Raw genomic sequence first — 20,432 nt, forward strand, 5'->3', positions numbered from 1 at the left:
TTTGGGACTAACCTATTAACCTAGAGCCCAGTGCCAGTTTCTGTTTTTTCCTTGTTTTTGAGTATCGCAGGAAAGGAAAACCAAACGGAGTCCAATTGACCTGAAACTTGACGGAGCTTATTTTTGGACCAAAAGAAGGCCATCGAGTAAAAGAGTTGGGCCAGAAGAGTCCCGGGCTGCCCACGAGGGTGGGAGGCGCGCCCACCCCCCCCCTACCTCGTGGACAGCCCAGAGACCCCCCTGACTTGTTCCCGACGCCAAAACCTCTTATATATATAGAAACCTCCAGAACATAACCTAGATCGGGAGTTCCGCTGCTGCATGCCTCTATAGCCACCAAAAACCAATCGGGACCCTGTTCCGACACCCTGCCGGAGGGGGGAATCATCACCGGTGGCCATCTTCATCATCCCAGCGCTCTCCATGAGTAGGAGGGAGTAGTTCACCCTCGGGGCTGAGGGTATGTACCAGTAGCTATGTGTTTGATCTCTCTCTCTCTCTCGTGTTCTTGAGGTGGTACGATCTTGATGTATCGCGAGCTTTGCTATTATAGTTGGATCTTATGATGTTTCTCCCCCTCTACTCTCTTGTAATGGATTGAGTTTTCCCTTTGAAGTTATCTTATCGGATTGAGTCTTTAAGGATTTGAGAACACTTGATGTATGTCTTGCATGTGCTTATCTGTGGTGACAATGGGATATCACGTGATTCACTTGATGTATGTTTTGGTGATCAACTTGCGGGTTCAGTTGAACTTATGCATAGGGGTTGGCACACGTTTTTGTCTTGACTCTCCGGTAGAAACTTTGGGGCACTCTTTGAAGTTCTTTGTGTTGGTTTAATAGATGAATCTGAGATTGTGTGCTGCATATCTTATAATCATACCCACGGATACTTGAGGTGACATTGGAGTATCTAGGTGACATTAGGGTTTTGGTTGATTTGTGTCTTAAGGTGTTATTCTAGTACGAACTCTATGATAGATCGAACAGAAAGAATAACTTCGTGTTATTTTACTACGGACTCTTGAATAGATCAATCAGAAAGGATAACTTTGAGGTGGTTTCGTACCCTACCATAATCTCTTCGTTTGTTCTCCGCTATTAGTGACTCTTTGTTGCATGTTGAGGGATAGTTATATGATCCAATTATGTTATTATTGTTGAGAGAACTTGCACTAGTGAAAGTATGAACCCTAGGCCTTGTTTCAACGCATTGCAATACCATTTACGCTCACTTTTATCATTAGTTACCTTGCTGTTTTTATATTTTCAGATTACAAAAACCTATATCTACCATCCATATTGCACTTGCATCACCATCTCTTCGCCGAACTAGTGCACCTATACAATTTACCATTGTATTGGGTGTGTTGGGGACACAAGAGATTCTTTGTTATTTGGTTGCAGGGTTGTTTGAGAGAGACCATCTTCATCCTACGCCTCCCACAGATTGATAAACCTTAGGTCATCCACTTGAGGGAAATTTGCTACTGTCCTACAAACCTCTGCACTTGGAGGCTCAACAACGTCTACAAGAAGAAGGTTGTGTAGTAGACATCAAGCAGTTTCTGGCGCCGTTGCCGGGGAGGTGAGTGCTTGAAGGTATATCTTTAGATCTTGCAATCGAATCTTTTTGTTTCTTGTTTTATCACTAGTTTAGTCTATAAAAGAAAACTACAAAAAATGGAATTGAGGGTGCCTCATATGCTTCATCTTTTTAATGTCTTTCATGAAAATAAGGATTCCGATAATTGTGTCAAAGTGTTAGAAGAAGAATGCATTAGAATGTTTGGCACTAAATCTTTGAATGATGAGCATGATTGCAATGTTGTTAGTATGAATTCTTTGAATATCCATAGTACTAATGATGATTGCACTAGTCATGATGAAAATGCCTCTTATAAGCATGTCAATTTTTGTGGAGTGCATAGAGTTTGCAAGTAGACACCAAATAGGGAAGATAGATTTTTCAAGAGGCATAAATATTTAGAAACTAAATGGTTGCAAGAGAGGCTAGATGTTTGTGCTGAAAATTTAAATTTTTTTGCCATCCTTGTGAACTTTGCAATGAACGCGATCATTTAAATCTCCAATGAAAAATGTTTCATGATCGAATCGTGTCCAAAAATTGTGATGACTTGATTTCCCTTGCACATCATAATGAACTTAGTTTGCTTTTGGGTTATGAAGAAATGAAACGTATAACTAAGGATATGCCAGAATTTGTCCTTGATAAAGTTCTTGATTTTGATCTAGAATAAATTTTTATGTATTGTGCGGTGAATTGGATTGAAAATCCTTATATTGCCAATTACATAAAGAAAAGAAAACAAATAGAAGATGAAGAGAATACTAATGAAAGGGAAGAGATTTCCCAATATTCTCCTATTATTTCTTATGATGAATCAGGTAACGAGGAGGAGCCTTCTATTCAACCAATCTCATTAATAAGGAGCTCCAAAAAGAGGATTAAACCCACACACAATGTGAAGAAGAAAAAGAAAAGACGGAGAAGCAAAGGTGAAAAGGTATCCCTCCCAAATGATGTTGCTCCTATTACTCATTGTGATGATGATAATTGCTATACTATTGGTGTTATCCACACTATTAATGATGAGAGTGATTATGCTTATGATAGGAAAAGGCCCAAGCTTGGGGATGCTATGTTTGATGAGAATGACATGTTTGAGAATATATTTGCTGCAATTAATGTTTGTCCCAAGCTTGGGGATGCTATGTTTAATGAAGATGATATTTTTAGCCTCCCAAGTTTTGATGAGCAAATTTATTATGATGACAGCATGCCTCCTACTTATGATGATTATATTGATCAAAGTGGGTTTGGAAGAGTGTCAACTTTAGGAAGTAATGATCCCACTATTTTGGAGGATATTGAATCTTATTTTGATAAATCTGAAAGTGGATTTGGAGAGGTCATGACTTTATTTAGTAATGATTCCACTATCTTGGAAGAGGTTTCAATTGATTATGATGAGAACAAAGTTGCTATTTATGATGATTATTGTGATGGCACTTATGCTATAAAAAGTAGTGATGATTATATTTATAAAACTTTCATGATTATGATTACCATTTTTCTGAACATTACCCTTTTAATGTGGAAACAATTTATAGCATTCGAGTTTCTTATGACACTCCCACTATTATTCATGAGAAGAAATTTGCTTATGTGGAGAGTAGTAAAATTTCTATGCAAGTAGATCATGAAAAGAATGCTTTATGTGCTTGTTATATGGTTGAATTCATTCATGATGCTACTGAAAATTATTATGAGGGAGGAACATATGCTTGTAGGAATTGTAATAATATCAAGTTTCCTCTCTATGTGCTTAAAGTTTTAAGGTTATGCTTGTTTTGCCTTCCTATGCTAGTTGATTATTGTTCCCATAAGTTGTTTGCTCACAAAATCCCTATGCATAGGAAGTTGGTTAGACTTAAATGTGCTAGTCATATTCTTCATGATGCCCTCTTTATATTTCAATTCTTATCTTTTATGTGAGCATCATTGAAATCATCATGCCTAGCTAGGGGCGTTAAACGATAGCGCTTGTTGGGAGGCAACCCAATTTTATATTTGTTCCTTGATTTTTTCTCCTGTTTAGTAATAAATAATTCATCTAGCCTCTGTTTAGATGTGGTTTTATTGTTTTAATTAGTGTTTGTGTCAAGTAGAACCTTTGGGAAGACTTGGGTGAAGTCTTTGTGATCTTGCTGTAAAAAACAGAAACTTTAGCGCTCACGAGATTAGCTACACTTTTTACTGGAGAGTGCTATTAGGTTGATTCTTTTTGCAGAAGATTAATAGAAAAATTCCTCAGGTCCACCAATTTATTTAAGAATTTTTGGAGTTACGGAAGTATACGTTTGATACAGATTACTACAGACTGTTCTGTTTTTGACAGATTCTGTTTTCATTGTGTTGTTCGCTTATTTTGATGAATCTATGAGTAGTATCGGAGGGTATGAACCATAGAGAAGTTGGAATACAGTAGATATTACACCAATATGAATTTAGAATGAGTTCACAACAGTACCTAAGTTGTGATTTATTTTCTTATACTAACGGAGCTTACGAGTTTTCTGTTGAGTTTTGTATTGTGAAGTTTTCAAGTTTTGGGTAAAGATTCGATGGACTATGGAATAAGGAGTGGCAAGAGCCTAAGCTTGGGGATGCCCAAGGCACCCCAAGGTAATATTCAAGGACAACCAAGAGCCTAAGCTTGGGGATGCCCCGGATGGCATCCCCTCTTTCATCTTCGTTCATCGGTAACTTTACTTGGAGCTATATTTTTATTCACCACATGATATGTGTTTTGCTTGGAGCGTCATTTTATTTTCTTTTGTTTTGCTTGATGTTTGAATAAAATACCAAGATCTGAAATTCTTAAATGTTAGTGAGTCTTCACATAGTTGCATAATTATTCAACTACTCATTGATCTTCACTTATATCTTGCGGAGTAGTTTGTTGTTTGCTCTAGTGCTTCACTTATATCCTTTTAGAGCACGGCGGTTGTTTTATTTTGAAGAAATAGATGAACTCTCATGCTTCACTTATATTATTTTGAGAGTCCTAAACAGCATGGTAATTTTCTTTGGTTATGAAATGTCCTAATATGATGGGCATCCAATACGGGTATAATAAAAACTTTCATATAAAGTGCATTGAATACTATGAGAAGTTTGATACTTGATGATTGTTTTGAGATATGAAGATGGTGATATTAGAGTCACGCTAGTTGAGTAGTTGTGAATTTGAGAGATACTTGTGTTAAAGTTTGTGATTCCCGTAGCATGCATGTATGGTGAACCGTTATGTGATGAAGTCGGAGCATGATTTATTTTTTGATTGTCTTCCTTATGAGTGGCGGTCGGGGACGAGCGATGGTATTTTCCTACCAATCTATCCCCCTAGGAGCATGCCCGTAGTACTTTGTTTCGATAACTAATAGATTTTTGCAATAAGTATGTGAGTTCTTTATGACTAATGTTGAGTCCATGGATTATACGCACTCTTACCCTTCCACCATTGCTAGCCTCTCTAATACCGCGCAACTTTCGTCGGTATCAACACCCACCATTACTTTCCTCAAAACAGCCACCATACCTACCTATTATGGCATTTCCATAGCCATTCTGAGATATATTGCCATGCAACTTTCCACCGTTCCGTTTATTATGACACGCTCCATCATTGTCATATTGCTTTGCATGATCATGTAGTTGACATCGTATTTATGGCAAAGCCACCTTCATAATTATTTCATACATGTCACTCTTGATGGATTGCACATCCCGGTACACTGCCGGAGGCATTCATATAGAGTTATATTTTGTTCTAAGTATCGAGTTGTAAGTAAATAAAAGTGTGATGATCATCATTATTAGAGCATTGTCCCAGTGATGAAAGGATGATGGAGACTATGATTCCCCCACAAGTCGGGATGAGACTCCGGACGAAAAAAAAGAGGCCATAAAAAAGAGAAGGCCCAAAAAAAAACAAAAAAAATGAGAGAGAGAAAGAGAGAAGGGGAAATGCTACTATCCTTTTACCACACTTGTGCTTCAAAGTAGCACCATGATCTTCATGATAGAGAGTCTCCTATGTTGTCACTTTCATATACTAGTGGGAATCTTTCATTATAGAACTTGGCTTGTATATTCCAATGATGGGCTTCCTCAAAATGCCCTAGGTCTTCGTGAGCAAGCGAGTTGGATGCACACCCACTTAGTTTCTTTTTGAGCTTTCATACACTTATAGCTCTAGTGCATCCGTTGCATGGCAATCCCTACTCACTCACATTGATATCTATTGATGGGCATCTCCATAGCCCGTTGATACGCCTAGTTGATGTGAGACTATCTTCTCCTTTTTTGTCTTCTCCACAACCACCATTCTATTCCACATATAGTGCTATGTCCATGGCTCACGCTCATGTATTGCGTGAAGATTGAAAAAATTTGAGAACATCAAAAGTATGAAACAATTGCTTGGCTTGTCATCGGGGTTGTGCATGATTTAAATATTTTGTGTGATGAAGATAGAGCATAGACAGACTATATGATTTTATAAGGATAGCTTGCTTTGGCCATGTTATTTTGAGAAGACATGATTGCTTTGTTAGTATGCTTGAAGTAGTATTGTTTTCTTGTCAATATTAAACTTTTGTCTTGAATCTTATGGATCTGAATATTCTTGCCACAATAAAGAAGATTACATTGATAAATATGTTAGGTAGCATTCCACATCAAACATTCTGTTTTATCATTTACCTACTCGAGGACGAGCAGGAATTAAGCTTGGGGATGCTGATACGTCTCCAACGTATCTATAATTTTTTATTGTTCCATGCTATTGTATTATCCATCTAGGATGTTTTATATGCATTTATATGCTATTTTATATGATTTTTGGGACTAACCTATTAACCTAGAGTCCAGTGTCAGTTTATGTTTTTTCCTTGTTTTTGAGTATCGCAGGAAAGGAAAACCAAACGGAGTCCAATTGACCTGAAACTTGACGGAGCTTATTTTTGGACCAGAAGAAGGCCATGGAGTAAAAGAGTTGGGCCAGAAGAGTCCCGGGCTGCCCACGAGGGTGGGAGGTGCGCCCGCCCCCCTGGGCGCGCCCCCTACCTCGTGGACAGCCCAGAGACCCCCCCTAACTTGTTCCCGACGCCAAAACCTCTTATATATACAGAAACCCCCAGAACATAACCTAGATCGGGAGTTCCGCCGCCGCAAGCCTCTGTAGCCACCAAAAACCAATCAGGACCCTGTTCCCACACCCTGCCGGAGGGGGGAATCATCACCGGTGGCCATCTTCATCATCCCGGCGCTCTCCATGACGAGGAGGGAGTAGTTCACCCTCGGGGCTGAGGGTATGTACCAGTAGCTATGTGTTTGATCTCTCTCTCGTGTTCTTGAGGTGGTACGATCTTGATGTATCGCGAGCTTTGCTATTATAGTTGGATCTTATGATGTTTCTCCCCCTCTACTCTCTTGTAATGGATTGAGTTTTCCCTTTGAAGTTATCTTATCGGATTGAGTCTTTAAGGATTTGAGAACACTTGATGTATGTCTTGCATGTGCTTATCTGTGGTGACAATGGGATATCACGTGATTCACTTGATGTATGTTTTGGTGATCAACTTGCGGGTTCAGTTGAACTTATGCATAGGGGTTGGCACACGTTTTCGTCTTGACTCTCCGGTAGAAACTTTGGGGCACTCTTTGAAGTTTTTTGTGTTGGTTGAATAGATGAATCTGAGATTGTGTGATGCATATCGTATAATCATACCCACGGATACTTGAGGTGACATTGGAGTATTTAGGTGACATTAGGGTTTTGGTTGATTTGTGTCTTAAGGTGTTATTCTAGTACGAACTCTATGATAGATCGAACGGAAAGAATAACTTCGTGTTATTTTACTACGGACTCTTGAATAGATCAATCAGAAAGGATAACTTTGAGGTGGTTTCGTACCCCACCATAATCTCTCGTTTGTTCTCCGCTATTAGTGACTTTGGAGTGACTCTTTGTTGCATGTTGAGGGATAGTTATATGATCCAATTATGTTATTATTGTTGAGAGAACTTGCACTAGTGAAAGTATGAACCCTAGGCCTTGTTTCAACGCATTGCAATACCGTTTACGCTCACTTTTATCATTATTTACCTTGCTGTTTTTATATTTTCAGATTACAAAAACCTATATCTACCATCCATATTGCACTTGTATCACCATCTCTTCGCCGAACTAGTGCACCTATACAATTTACCATTGTATTGGGTGTGTTGGGGACACAAGAGACTCTTTGTTATTTGGTTGCAGGGTTGTTTGAGAGAGAGCATCTTCATCCTACGCCTCCCACGGATTGATAAATCTTAGGTCATCCACTTGAGGGAAATTTGCTACTATCCTACAAACCTCTACACTTGGAGGCCCAACAACGTCTACAAGAAGAAGGTTGTGTAGTAGACATCAAAGTTGCAGCTACCGAGGTAGTGGAGGATGCGCCTACGTGCCTTCGTGATCGTGGGTGGCAAACTCCTCCTTGACGACCTACCTGCGTGCCGTCGTGATCGCGGGCGGCAGCTCCTCCTTGATGACCTACCCGTGCCAGTTACCAGGGGGCAGCCCGTTGATCCGGCCGTACCGGCTGTGCCGCAACGACACCAGATCCTCCTTCACGCGACGCCCGATTTAGACGCCACAATTACGTGGTGGGGATATCGGCTCCTCCTTGAGATGGCGGAGAGGGGACGCCAACTCCTACTTGACGCGGTTGTCAGGGGGGTGTGACTCTTCCTTGATGGCACGCGACATCAAGGGCGGTGTCTAACCAAGTTCCCGGAGCAACTTCTCCATCGGCAGCTCGATCTAACGGACGAACTTCCTGTTCGTCACCACGACCTTCGAGAGGAGGTGCGGTTGCTTCTGCTTCTGCGACGGCACTGGTCCTCGTTGTCGTCAGAGGAGATGGCGATCTCCTCCTTGCCGAAAGAGCTGGTGGCCGAAGAGCCCGAGGGCCCCGGAGAGCGATGGCGACGGCATAAAGATCCAAGGAAGATCCAGAGCCGTTGTCACCGCCTGCCGGCAAGGAGAACGACAACTTAGGCATGGTTTGGATGGGGAGAAGACGAGGAGTTTGAAGAAGCGAATGAGCGCAAAGATGTGGATGTGGACGTCGCTGGAGAACAGATTATATAGGCGCGGCTAGGCCAGCGGAGGGCGGTCAGCCTGCTTCAATGCGACACAATGGCCAGAGTTGGTTTCTTGAGACAACACGTCCGCATTGAAGCGGCCACGCATGTCTGGTGGCATTAATGCCGACCACTGCAGCTCTGGGCCGGCATGAATGCGGCGCATCCGTTGAAGAAAAAACATGGAGAGGATTTTGGGTGGGCCGGGTGTGTCAGGGCCGCAAAGCCCCCTCTGATTTGCGGGAAAACAGACGTCCGGACCCATTCACGGACGGATGCAGGGCTATGTTGGATGGCAAAAGAACGTCCGAACCATGCGCTCGAGACGGATGTGGATGGTTTAAGAGTCAACGTTGGAGATACCTAATGTATTTTAACCATCTCCCAGGTCGGTGGTCAAACTCCTCAGTCTTTTTTATGGCTCCGAAGCAACACATGATTCTCAGGTGACCAAAGTTATCGGCGCGCCCCCGTCTCCCCGCATTTCTCTCGGAGTGAAGTAGAGACGTGCCAGTAGGTCCAACGTGGTTGTTTCTGGATGGCTCACCCACAGCAGTCCAAACACGATTCTCAGATGACCATTTCAAATTATACTGGTTCTGCACACAGCTGCATGAAGGAATTGGTAATCAGCCGGGTGGCACCGCCACCGTGAGATCCCAGGCTCTAGTCTTGTCGTTACAACGACCTCACCCAGGATGCGTGGAGATGAGATGCATATAAGCGGATCACTCGCAAGACCGAGTCACATCACACTCACACGCGCGCACAGGGACAGTGAAAGGATCCTCTGCCATGGCCAGAGCGGCGGCACCCTTGCTCCCCTTCTTCTTCCTCCTGCTGTCCTCGACATCGCCGGCGGCGGCCCAGAAGAATCGCCTTGGCCGGACTCCCCAGATGGGGTAATGGATCTGTCACCTCTTTACTTTATTCAGTCGGTTTTGGTTGTAAACTTCCATAAAAATGCTGCGTCCTTTTTATGATGATCCTCTCTTTTTCGGAATCTGGTCCGTGTGGTTAAGTACTGATTTGATTAGGACCCTCTGACGAACGTTCGCTGGGGGAGGCGGCACATGCAAACAATTCAATGGCATTTTTAGTTGATGAAGTGGGGAGATATGGCATTTTCTTCACAAGATATTCTCGTTTTACAACTAAAACTGCTATAGCAAAGATGGTTCGTTTGTCAAAGCGAACATTCGCCAGGGAAACATTTTCGTTTGATTAAGTCTCTTCCTGCAGTAGTCCCAAAAAATGATATGCTCTGCTCTTGCCTTTAGGACTTGTTCCCCCTCAACCCCCTTCAGGCCTCCTTTGGTTTGGAATTTTTTTTGTAGGAATTTTACAGGAAAGGATTTTCAAAAGGAAAAAAAATCTTTTATAGTCCTTTGGTTTGTAAGAATAGAATCATATTTCTACGGAGGAATTGTTACCATCCTGCACATCTCAGGAAAATAAACATTACCCTAGACTCAATGAAAACAAATCCTATGATGTGAACTAACAGACATCTATCTTCCTATTCCTATTCATATAGGATTTAAAATACACGACATCTCAATTTCTACAAGTTTCACATTCCTATTATATTCCAACCCTATGAACCAAAGAAGGCCCGGATCCTCTTCAAGCCCTTCTAAACCGAACAGGGAGAACTGGTTTCTATCTGCTTCTCCATGAAATATTTCCAACAATCAAGTCTTGCTGAACTGACAGCACGGTGTATTCAGGTGGAATAGCTGGAACCACTTCGGCTGCAAGATAGACGAGGTGATAATCCGAAAAATAGGTAAGGATGGTGCTCCCTTGCTCTCTTAGCCAGGAAAATCAAACCTTGCATTGCTGCAAAAAATAAATAAATCACCTTGTGTTTGTGCAGCTGATGCCATGGTGGATACTGGTCTTGCGAAACTGGGGTATGAGTATGTCAACTTAGGTAATCGCTTCGCGTTTCTCGCTCTCTTTGGTTTTCGCCCTTTTCAACTCTTCATGTTTGGAAATGAGGACCGCAATATTCACAGTGGATATGTTTGTTTTGAAACTGCAGACGACTGTTGGGCATCTCATGACAGAGACTCCCAGGTGACTAGTAGTACATGTTAATAGAAGAGATGATATGTGTGTAGATAGAAAGAACAAAACAAATTTTAAAATCCATTATTGATCCTCAATCATGTGAAACCAGCATAAGCTTTTCAGCTGCAATGTTAGAACGACGTATTTTCATAGGTTTCGTTCAGTCGTTAAAAAGAACGACTGTTATTTTACAGGGCAATCTAGCTGCAAATGGAACAACATTTCCATCAGGAATGAGGGCCTTGGCAGATTATGTGCATGGGAAAGGGCTCAAACTCGGAGTCTACGGCGATGCAGGGTATGCGCTTTATAGAGAACTCGCAAAAAATTAGCCAGTCAAAATGTTTCTGATAAGACTGGGAACACGTGAGACGTGACCAGTACCCCAGTCCACATGGACCTCTCCCTTGCTTAAATCACACCACTCTCTCTTTTCAGACTGCGAACTTGCAGCAGGCTGCAGCCCGGTTCGCTAGGATACGAAGACCAAGATGCGAGAACTTTGGCAGCTTGGGTAAACCAATTAAAATGTTCATTAGATCATCTAAAACTTACACATGTCAAAACTGGTTTTCCTCGTAGGGTAGGGGTTCCAAAGGAGGAGAAAAACTGATTTTTCTAAATTGTTGTGTTACAAGGGGATTGACTACTTGAAGTATGACAACTGCAACAACCAGAACATCAGCCCACTAACAAGGTAACCTTTACAATTACAGAACTTAGAAGCTTGTCACATTTTATCCGAATTCAAATATTTTTGACATATTCACAACAAAAATGCAGATATAACAGGATGAGTGAAGCCCTTATGAATTCTGGAAGGGACGTTTTCTTCTCCCTTTGCGAATGGTAACTGATTCTTGCTTTTCAACTGACCAAAAGGGAGGGTTCGAATTTCATTCATCTGTTTGAGAAAAAACAACAATGATGTGCAGGGGTGTGGATGATCCAGCGACATGGGCAGGCAGCTTTGCAAACAGCTGGAGGACAACAGAAGACATCAAGAACACATGGGAAAGGTGAAGAAGTTTACATCCTGGAGAACTTTTACTGCCCCTTCCAAACTTCTGCAAAGTTTAGATGGAGATTCTAATTCCTATCCTGAATACCACGGCAAATTGTGCAGCATGACGGACAACGCTGACAAGAACGACAAGTGGGCACCTTATGCAGGGCCTGGTGGATGGAATGGTTAGTCTCTGTAGGCCTATGATAAAATTTGATCATGCAAGTGTGTAGGAAGACGGATGTAGGATCTGGGGTTTGTTCCCAACAAAAAAAAAATTATGCTTGTGATGACAATTCACAGTGATCTCTTTGAATGTTTCTGCTTCAGACCCAGACATGCTGGAAGTAGGAAACGGGGGGATGACAATAGAAGAGTACCGTTCTCATTTCAGCATATGGGCTCTAGTCAAGGTAATGATAAGTGACTTTCATTGCATGAGAGATAAAAAAAGAAGTAAACCAACAGAACAGCATTGTTAGGCAAGAATTTTCACAAGATTATGTTGTTGATTTGGATTCAACTAGGCTCCTCTGATACTTGGCTGCGATGTCAGCTCAATGACCCCTGAAACCAAGGACATCATCAGCAATCAGAATGTCATTGCAGTTAATCAAGGTAGAGTCATTTCTCCAAAATGGTCATGTGAAAATTTAAAGATGGTACTAAGCTTTACCGATTCATCATTAGACAAACTTGGGGTACAAGGGCGCAAAGTGCAACAAGATGGAGAACTAGAAGTAAGTAAAAGGAATATAACATAAGCTTTTTTATTTATAGTATCATGTGGTAGGCAAAAATCATAGTACCATGTTATGTTCGACACTTAGTATAATTCATCTATACTTGATTTACTTGGGCTTAGGTTTGGGCTGGTCGCTTAAGTCGAGGGAGAGTTGCTCTTGTGCTGTGGAACAGAGGGCCTGATGAAGCATCTATTACTGCTAGTTGGAGCAACATTGGTCTAAACCAATCAGCTGTTGTAGATGCTCATGATCTGTGGACAGTAAGCACTTTGTCTAATCATACGAGCCTCCTGGTTAAAACCACAAAACATTCTCTGATTTGCATACAAAACTGTTCTTCATCCCCCTTTTTCTGCGTATGATTTTTTGTGCTTGCAGGATGAGGTTACACCATCAGTGCAAGGAAACCTGACGAAAAAGATGGATTCTCATGCTTGCAAGATGTATGTGTTGACCCCAAAATAGAACAGTATTCTCGACATTGCATATTACTGTACAATAATTATTCAAAAGTCTCGAAAGATAACAATGTATTACCTTGGTATGTGTACATGCTGTGTCTAAACATTGATAGTGCTACATCCTATACCATGTCACATGTGTCCAGATCTAATTATATGAATATTATAGATGTAACACCAAAAAATTTAACAAAAGAAAAAGAAAATTCTCCTTTAGTATTTCTATTATCTGGCAAGTTACAGGTTTCAGTGAAACATTTGCAAGTTCCAACATACATGTCACTAAATTTCAGTACCAAATAAACTTGTACAAAAGCATTGGCGAACGTACCTACGTCAATTCTGGCACTCCTAGGTTGGGCTCATTTTGCTCCCTCTCAACACCACACAATTTATATGATTATGATACAGTGGATGGACCATATTTCCGTAATTCTATAGGAGTATAGTCTCATCAGATACCAAATATCCTTATTAGCGATAGCACATTAAAACCCAGTCCATCCAGCTGGTTGGTAGGGTGCATCTTTCTCCACTTCAGCCTTCAGAGTGTTGAGGGACTGAGAAGCATTCCCCAAATTTGACATCTCAGAAGGCACGGTGCCAGAAGGTACAGCCTTAAAGCTATCTTGACCGAAGGCAAAGGGGTCGGCACCAGAGTTTGTTTTTGACTGACTAAGCGAGCCGGCTTTGTTGCTTTGCGATGCCCTTAGAGTTCGGACCGACCTCGGGCGGGCACTTTTTACAGCTGCTTGAGCTTTCGGCTCTTCAGGAAAAGCGGACCATGGCTTGGGATCCGGGCTTGGTGTCCCTGGACTTGATGTAAATAGACCTTGCCGGAGCTCTGGTGGGGTTCCTGCAATCTTCTCCCTTGGCTGTGAAAAGTAATACATTACTGTATCAGCTAAGGGTTCAGATTGTTTGCGGTAATGGGTAATTTAGCTATGGAATTGGAAACACCGGGCTAGATCATTAATTCATTACAGGTTAAAACTTAAAACTATATGGTTCGACTTATGTATATCTGTTACGATTTTTTCCCTCTAGCCAGTTAATCTAGATATTATTAAGTACAGTGAGAAGATAAGTTAGAGATGTAGGAGTAATCATACCGGAGTGTCAAGGCTTGTGCTGGGTGGGGAGAATTCAGCCTTCAAATTTTCTTTCAACTCCTTAACTGGCGCTGGTGCAGAAGCTGTGGCTAGAGCTTGTTTAAGTTCCTGTATCTCCCGCCTCTGAGAGGAGCAAATGGCTGACAATCTATCAAACTTCAGTGAAATTTCTTCCTTCTCCAAGTTTGCTATCTTCAATTGCTCCTTGAGTAAAGTTACTTCAGCCTCCAGCTGTTGTTCTTTCAATTTACTTGTCGTGTTTAAACTGCCGGCATTGTCCTCTGAGCTCACCTTAACATTATCAAAGTCTGCCACAAAGGAGCTAAAAGTGGCAGTCTGTGCACTGGTTTTGTTATCTGGTTTAGTGTTTTGGGTTTTCTCTAGTCCATATTCTGAACCATTTGGAGAAAACCTTATTTCAAAATCCCCAGGAGAACTATCAACAGAAGCAGAAAGAGACTGTCTGTATGCATTCCGTGTCGTGTTCTGGTTCTTTGCCTGAGGTTGCTTTGTTATGCCATCATATATGGGCTCTTGATCTAGAACTGACCCCTTGTCATCTGCAAAAGCTAGTTCTTGTGCATGTTGAGTTGACCAAAATGCACCTACAGAACCCTTACTCTCAACAGGAACTTGTGACCTCAAACTGGAAGGACCTTTCGGAGGTGTATTTCTCACATTGTCTCTTGACCATGATGAAGAGGGTCCTGAAATACATTGTTTTCATTACGAAATAAATATAGCAGATGAAATTGTTCTCATATGGAACCAAAATCACTGAGACCTAGAGAAGAAAGATCTGATGAACTACTATAACAAAATGGCTTTTCCATGTCATTCTTGCACTATCTAAAAAAATGGTTTTTCCTTGTTATCCTTGCGTCCTACTCCCTCCGTTCACTATTATAAGATGTTCTAACTTTTTTCTGAATCGGATGTACATAGACACGTTTTAGTGTGTTTGTTCAGTCATGTCAATCCGTATGTAGTCCATATTGAAACATCCAAAACGTCTTATAATAGTGAACGGAGGGAATATATAACTAAATAGGTGATCCCCACTAATCTATTTCTCTTCACATGCAAACATGCCACCTCAGCATGCAACCATGCATGGGAGAAGGCCCACCTTAACACGCAACCATGCATGGAAATTTTCTTTCTATTATGATACCTACACTTATATTCAATAAAAAAAATCAACTATACAATGCATTAAATCATATGTATTTTCAGTTTTAATTATCATATTACTGAACCAAATGTTCATGTTCCATACAACCGAATCTCATGAAATATATTGCATCCAATTGCCTTTATCTAGTAGGTAAGCTTTTGCATGTATTTTTTACATTTACTAATCTTCTACACATAAACCTAAGAAGTAACATGCAAATAAGAAACCATGCTCACAGCAGCGGCTTCAATTCTTAAAAAGGGCAAAATAGCAGAAGCCAAACCTTCATCTTCAGTAGTTTGCAGTTCAAACGCTGATCCAGATGGGGATCCATCAGGTAAATCCTTTTGCAGCTCCAAAGGAAGTAACTCATTAACACGAAACCATACCTATAACAGTACATGCATCAATATTAGAGAAATGGAAGGCTAATTCGGCCATAATCCAACCTAAATTCATGGAAGTGAATGGCCAATCAAGCAAAGCCCTTGCCTGTGTAATGTCTGGTCTGGCATCTGGAGAGGACTGAAGCATCTCTTCGATCAGACTTGTAATGGAAGAACAGTACTTCGGTAATTCAGGGATACGATAGTTCCCATTGAGGATCTGAAGCTTTGATTCTCCATCAAAAGCTGATTTTAAGTAGCAGATTCTATACATGAGACATCCAAGAGCCTAAAAAAATCAATACCACCTTAGTTTATGCAGTTATTAAGAGTTAATCAGATACAACAAAGTAAAACACCAGTTCAAAGAACAAGATAGGTGCTACAGGAAACAAAAAAAATAGTGTAATGGCTGCAAAGATGGTATACCCATATATCTACTTTCTCACTAATAACCTCCCTCCTGTACAAGTCCCACATCTGCAATCAGTAAACAAGCTTATATTAAGTATATATGTGAAAGAATTGAGAAAGAGCTCATAATAGGTTGATTCAATCAAACCTCAGGAGCCCTGTAAGCAGGAGTTGTATGCTTTCTGATGACATCTTCTTCAATGCCCCTCTCCTCTGGTTTATCAAAGCACTTATGGTTTGTTGATACACTACCAAAATCACATAATTTCCAAGCCCCGTCAGCACCAAGAAGCACATTTTCAGCCTTTAGATCCCTGCACATAGAATAGATTTGCTGTGATGCCTCTATAATGAGCGTAGCAATTTCTTGAAGGATCAGACTGACAATGTTAAAAGAATAACATGTAATAATGAATTATTCAATTGCAATCTACAGCCAACTGGAGTTTATAACGCACTAGATGAAGCAACACAACCAAGACTAAGAGCAAAGCTATATGAAACAGAGTAGAATTATGCAAAACTAAAGCTGCCACATGGTCGATGTTATTGACATACTTGTGTCCTGATAATTTAGCTTTTAACGATGTACATCAGAAAGCAATACAGTATTCTGATACAGATGAAAAGATATGCTCAAGATAAGATGGAGTGACTAGCACATGATTTCCTGCTGCTTGTCATGGGACTAACTCTATCCGACAAAGCAATGGAGTTACATGCAGAACGTTCATTGCAAAAGCACCAACGACAGAGAACTGCTTGCCGTAGACATTTCACACAGCAATTCCATAGGTTGGGATATGAAAGGCAGACCTGTGAGCAACAGGTGGTGTCTGGCAGTGCATCGCGAAGACCGCATTGCAAACATCCCGGAAGATGAGAGCAACCTGCTCCTCATCATAGAACCCTGCAGTACCTCTAGCGTCCAAGGCAGAAACCAGCGATCTCTCGCAGAACTCCATCAGCAGAAGTGCCTCCCTCCCACGGCCCGTATCCAGTATGGCGTGCGCAACAAGCGTGACCACGTTCGGGTGCCCCTTAAGCGCCCTCATCACCGTGATCTCCTTCTGCACCAGGTCCAGCAACTCCTTGTCCTGGACAATGACGTGCTTGAGCGCGTACTGCTTCGCCGGGTTGGTCAGGTCCCGGGCGAGGTACACGCACGAGAACCCACCCTCGGCAATGGCTTCCCGGACGTGCACCTTCACATTGCCGACATCGATGGTTCGGCCCTCGAGGCCGCCAGAAGGCCCGGAATGCTCTTTGGGCATGAGCTGCCTGAACGGTCTCCACATGATTTGATTAATTACTGATCCTCAGCCCTCACAAGTCAAAAGCGATTGGTTCAGCCTCAGAAACCTCCTATGTGAAGTTTATCCACACTCAGCAGGGATTTCTCAACATGGTAAAGCTTGAGAGCTACGAATCAACAAGGTCCGCCCGAGCGGCAGAACACTGAACGGCGTCTCTCAAGATCTGCCTGTCTATCTAGCTTTGATACAGCAACTGTCGAATGGCCGTGCGTCCGAGCAGATCTACCTACCTGGCTTACCTCCGAGCACCAATGAAGAAGCCAGCGAGCAACCTAGCTCAGCAGCGCCCGCTGCCGCCAAACAAACACCTTGTCTGCAATGGCCAGCCGACACGACGAAGCAGCAATGGAAGAAGAGGAGATCAACCAAGTCAGCAGCAACCAATCAGTTCAACCCAAGAAACGACCAGACCCGGCCCGCTTGAAGCAGTCCGGGATCAAGAACTGGTCGTGGGTGGTGGCCAGCCAGGAAGCGACCAACCCCCAGCCCGGCCGCCTCACTCGGGGCAGCAGGTGTGGTAGGTTCCGGGACTCGACAGCTCCGATCTGGAGGCCTGGGGGGGGTGGTGTGTCTTTGGGGCTGGCGGGATTGCTTGCTCGTAGGGGTTAGCGGCGGGCAGACCGGGAGCAGGAGGAAGAAGAAAAGAGGAAAGATTTGTTTGTTACGGCGGCGAGGCGAGGCAAGTGGGATTTCCGTCGCCGTGGGGACGCGTGGCGTGGAAGAAGACTTCCCAGTTCCCAAGCACGTTCCGCGTTGAGTCGCTGGGGAAAAGGAAGGACAGGCTGGTTAGTTGCATTGTCGCATCTGTCCTTCCTTAGACTACCCATAATGGAGTAACATACAGTAGATAATAACATCACACATATTTAAATAAAATAGATGATGTGGCAAGCAATAAATGAAGAAAAAGATGCATGTAGTAACATAGCTAGTTAGACTAGCCACAATGGGTAGTAACATAGACTAGTAACATGCCCATGTTACTACCTCTATAGTGGGGAGTAACATATGTGTGGTAACATTGAGCACTTCATTTATTAGGCTATAGACACATCTTGCCTTGATATGTGTGATGTTACTCATAGTAGTATTAACTAGCTATGTTACCACTTTCGTCTCTTTCTTTATTTATTGCATGCCACATCATCTATTTAACCTAGATATGTGTGATTTTACTGTCTATGTTACTCTCACTGTGGGTAGTCTTACTACTAGTATGAGTAACATCACACATATCAAGGCAAGATGATTCTATATCATAATAAATGAAGTGTTGCATGTTACCACACATATGTTACTCCCACTATAGAGGTAGTAACATAGAGTAGTAACATGCCCATGTTACTATTCTATATTACTACCCATTGTCGCTAGTCTTAGCACAATCACTTTCTTCTGTGTTTTCTTCCTCCTTTTGATAATATTTCTTTTCAAACAGAATCGGATCTATTATAAAAGTTCATCAGATATATAAAATATTTTAAACATAATAAAAGTTACATTGAGATTTCGACGCCACCGAACGACCACTACTGTCGTCAGAACGAGCCGCCGACTCGCCATTGTTGTCGCTCCCCTACCGAAGCCGGCTTGACCTTGTCGTTATCCATGACAGCCAGAAAGTCTTCGTGCACATGCCCCTAGGGACCGGCGCCTTGAAATCACAGTCGTCGTTGTTGAACACTTGCATAGATCTGAAGTACCTGACACCAATCCTATCACATGATGAGAACCCTAACCTCACTGCTTCACTGCCCCAAGGAGATGGCAGGAATCTATGCCGAAGCTCCGTCGACTATGTTCAAATGGACGAACTCGAGGGGATCAAAGGCCGAAAAACAAACTCAAAGAAGAAGTGCCACAATCCGTCCGAGTATCGCAACTGCGAGGAATAAAAACCCTAATCTAAGCTACAAACCGGAGTGGGGGCACCAGAATTCCCGTCCCCGCCATCGTCCATCGGAGCGGCAGGCAGAGGGGAGGTGAATCCACGGGCTCTGCGGTAAGGTTTGACGGAAAAATTTGCCCTAACCGCCTAGAGTCAGGGGACAAAACGAGAGAAAATTTTTGGTGCGTCTCCTTTTCATAATATAGTGCTTATAGATTTAGAAAAATCAAACTTTAATCAAATTTAATGTAAAAATATCTATAACTACAATACCAAACATATATCATCTGAGAAAAAAAATACCAAACATGTATAATATGAAAATATGTCTCATGATGTATCTATTGATATGGATTTGGCATTTTAGATGTTAATGTTTATTTTCTACGACCTTAGTTAAAGTTTGTAAAGTTTGAGTTCTAAACAGAACATGTGTGCACTACATTCTGAAGTGGAGGGAGTGAGGGTGTGAGCGTGTGTAAGAGAAAGAGCACGTTTTTTCACATACACGCTCGTGCATTTGCAATCCCCACATGTATCAGCTCATTAACAATTCAAAAAAAGAATGTGAGCGTATCGCTAGCTCTCCTCTAGACGAGAACTAAGGGCATCTCCAGCCGTTGGAGCCCCCAGGACAATCGCCGGACCGAAAATAGCTCGTCCTGCGAGGCAAAACGCTTCCGCCGGCACCTTTCATGAACCCTTGTTTCCAGTCGTTGCGTCCTCAGAAAAATCGCTAGGCACAAAGTGATTGAGTGGGCCAGGAAAAAGAATGCGTGGAGGAGTAGGATTGGCCGTTGCCTCCGCTGGCGCCTCCAGGAGCCCCCCAGCGCGCTGGGTTTGGGCTGGGTTTGCCGGCGCTAATATGAGGTCTTGGGGGCGCTTGGGGGCATGGCTGGGCTGTTTTTTTGCTCCTTTTACGATGCCGGCGCATAGAAAGTGGCCTTGGGGGTGGCACTTGGGGGGCGGCCGGAGATGCTCTAACTAAATCTCATCCAACTCACATCATATTCTTCTTTTTCCTCCTCTTCTTTCACTTTTATTTTGTCCTCTTTTCATTTTATTTTATCAAATACGCACAGATGGCTATTTGTGCCGCGCTGGTGGAAATACAGTTGCGCCC

At 42.3% G+C, this 20,432-nt stretch overlaps 2 protein-coding genes across 9 annotated transcripts; one reads left to right on the forward strand and one right to left on the reverse strand.

Moving 5' to 3' along the window:
• The first annotated feature begins 9,419 nt into the window (after positions 1–9,419).
• On the forward strand, positions 9,420–13,136 carry LOC123120973 (alpha-galactosidase). 4 transcript variants are annotated; one of them, XM_044540928.1, is made up of 15 exons: positions 9,438–9,629; positions 10,458–10,516; positions 10,607–10,663; positions 10,775–10,809; positions 10,998–11,101; positions 11,242–11,317; positions 11,442–11,500; positions 11,587–11,652; positions 11,739–11,822; positions 11,930–11,994; positions 12,140–12,222; positions 12,337–12,427; positions 12,500–12,549; positions 12,675–12,815; positions 12,934–13,136. In XM_044540928.1, the coding sequence occupies exons 1-15, from the start codon at positions 9,523–9,525 to the stop codon at positions 13,018–13,020; spliced, it is 1,164 nt and encodes a 387-aa protein (XP_044396863.1). In that variant the 5' UTR covers positions 9,438–9,522; the 3' UTR covers positions 13,021–13,136. The 4 variants fall into 4 exon arrangements, with proteins under 4 accessions (XP_044396860.1, XP_044396861.1, XP_044396862.1 ...); XM_044540926.1 differs by having other exon boundaries at positions 9,431–9,629; positions 10,607–10,809; XM_044540927.1 differs by having other exon boundaries at positions 9,431–9,629; positions 12,337–12,549.
• On the reverse strand, positions 11,402–18,137 carry LOC123120972 (AP2-associated protein kinase 1). 5 transcript variants are annotated; one of them, XM_044540924.1, is made up of 9 exons: positions 17,661–18,137; positions 16,922–17,470; positions 16,254–16,419; positions 16,121–16,171; positions 15,798–15,980; positions 15,589–15,694; positions 14,129–14,835; positions 13,348–13,891; positions 11,402–12,963 (listed from the first exon to the last, which is right to left on the reverse strand). In XM_044540924.1, exons 2-8 carry the CDS (start codon positions 17,401–17,403, stop codon positions 13,505–13,507), a joined length of 2,082 nt encoding a protein of 693 aa, XP_044396859.1. In that variant the 5' UTR covers positions 17,404–17,470; positions 17,661–18,137; the 3' UTR covers positions 11,402–12,963; positions 13,348–13,504. The 5 variants fall into 5 exon arrangements, with proteins under 5 accessions (XP_044396859.1, XP_044396858.1, XP_044396857.1 ...); XM_044540923.1 differs by having other exon boundaries at positions 17,652–18,137; XM_044540922.1 differs by having other exon boundaries at positions 13,352–13,891; positions 16,922–18,137.
• Positions 18,138–20,432: the final 2,295 nt, after the last annotated feature.

The sequence above is a fragment of the Triticum aestivum genome, chromosome 5D, assembly GCF_018294505.1.
Source record: "Triticum aestivum cultivar Chinese Spring chromosome 5D, IWGSC CS RefSeq v2.1, whole genome shotgun sequence".
Lineage (NCBI taxonomy): Eukaryota > Viridiplantae > Streptophyta > Magnoliopsida > Poales > Poaceae > Triticum > Triticum aestivum.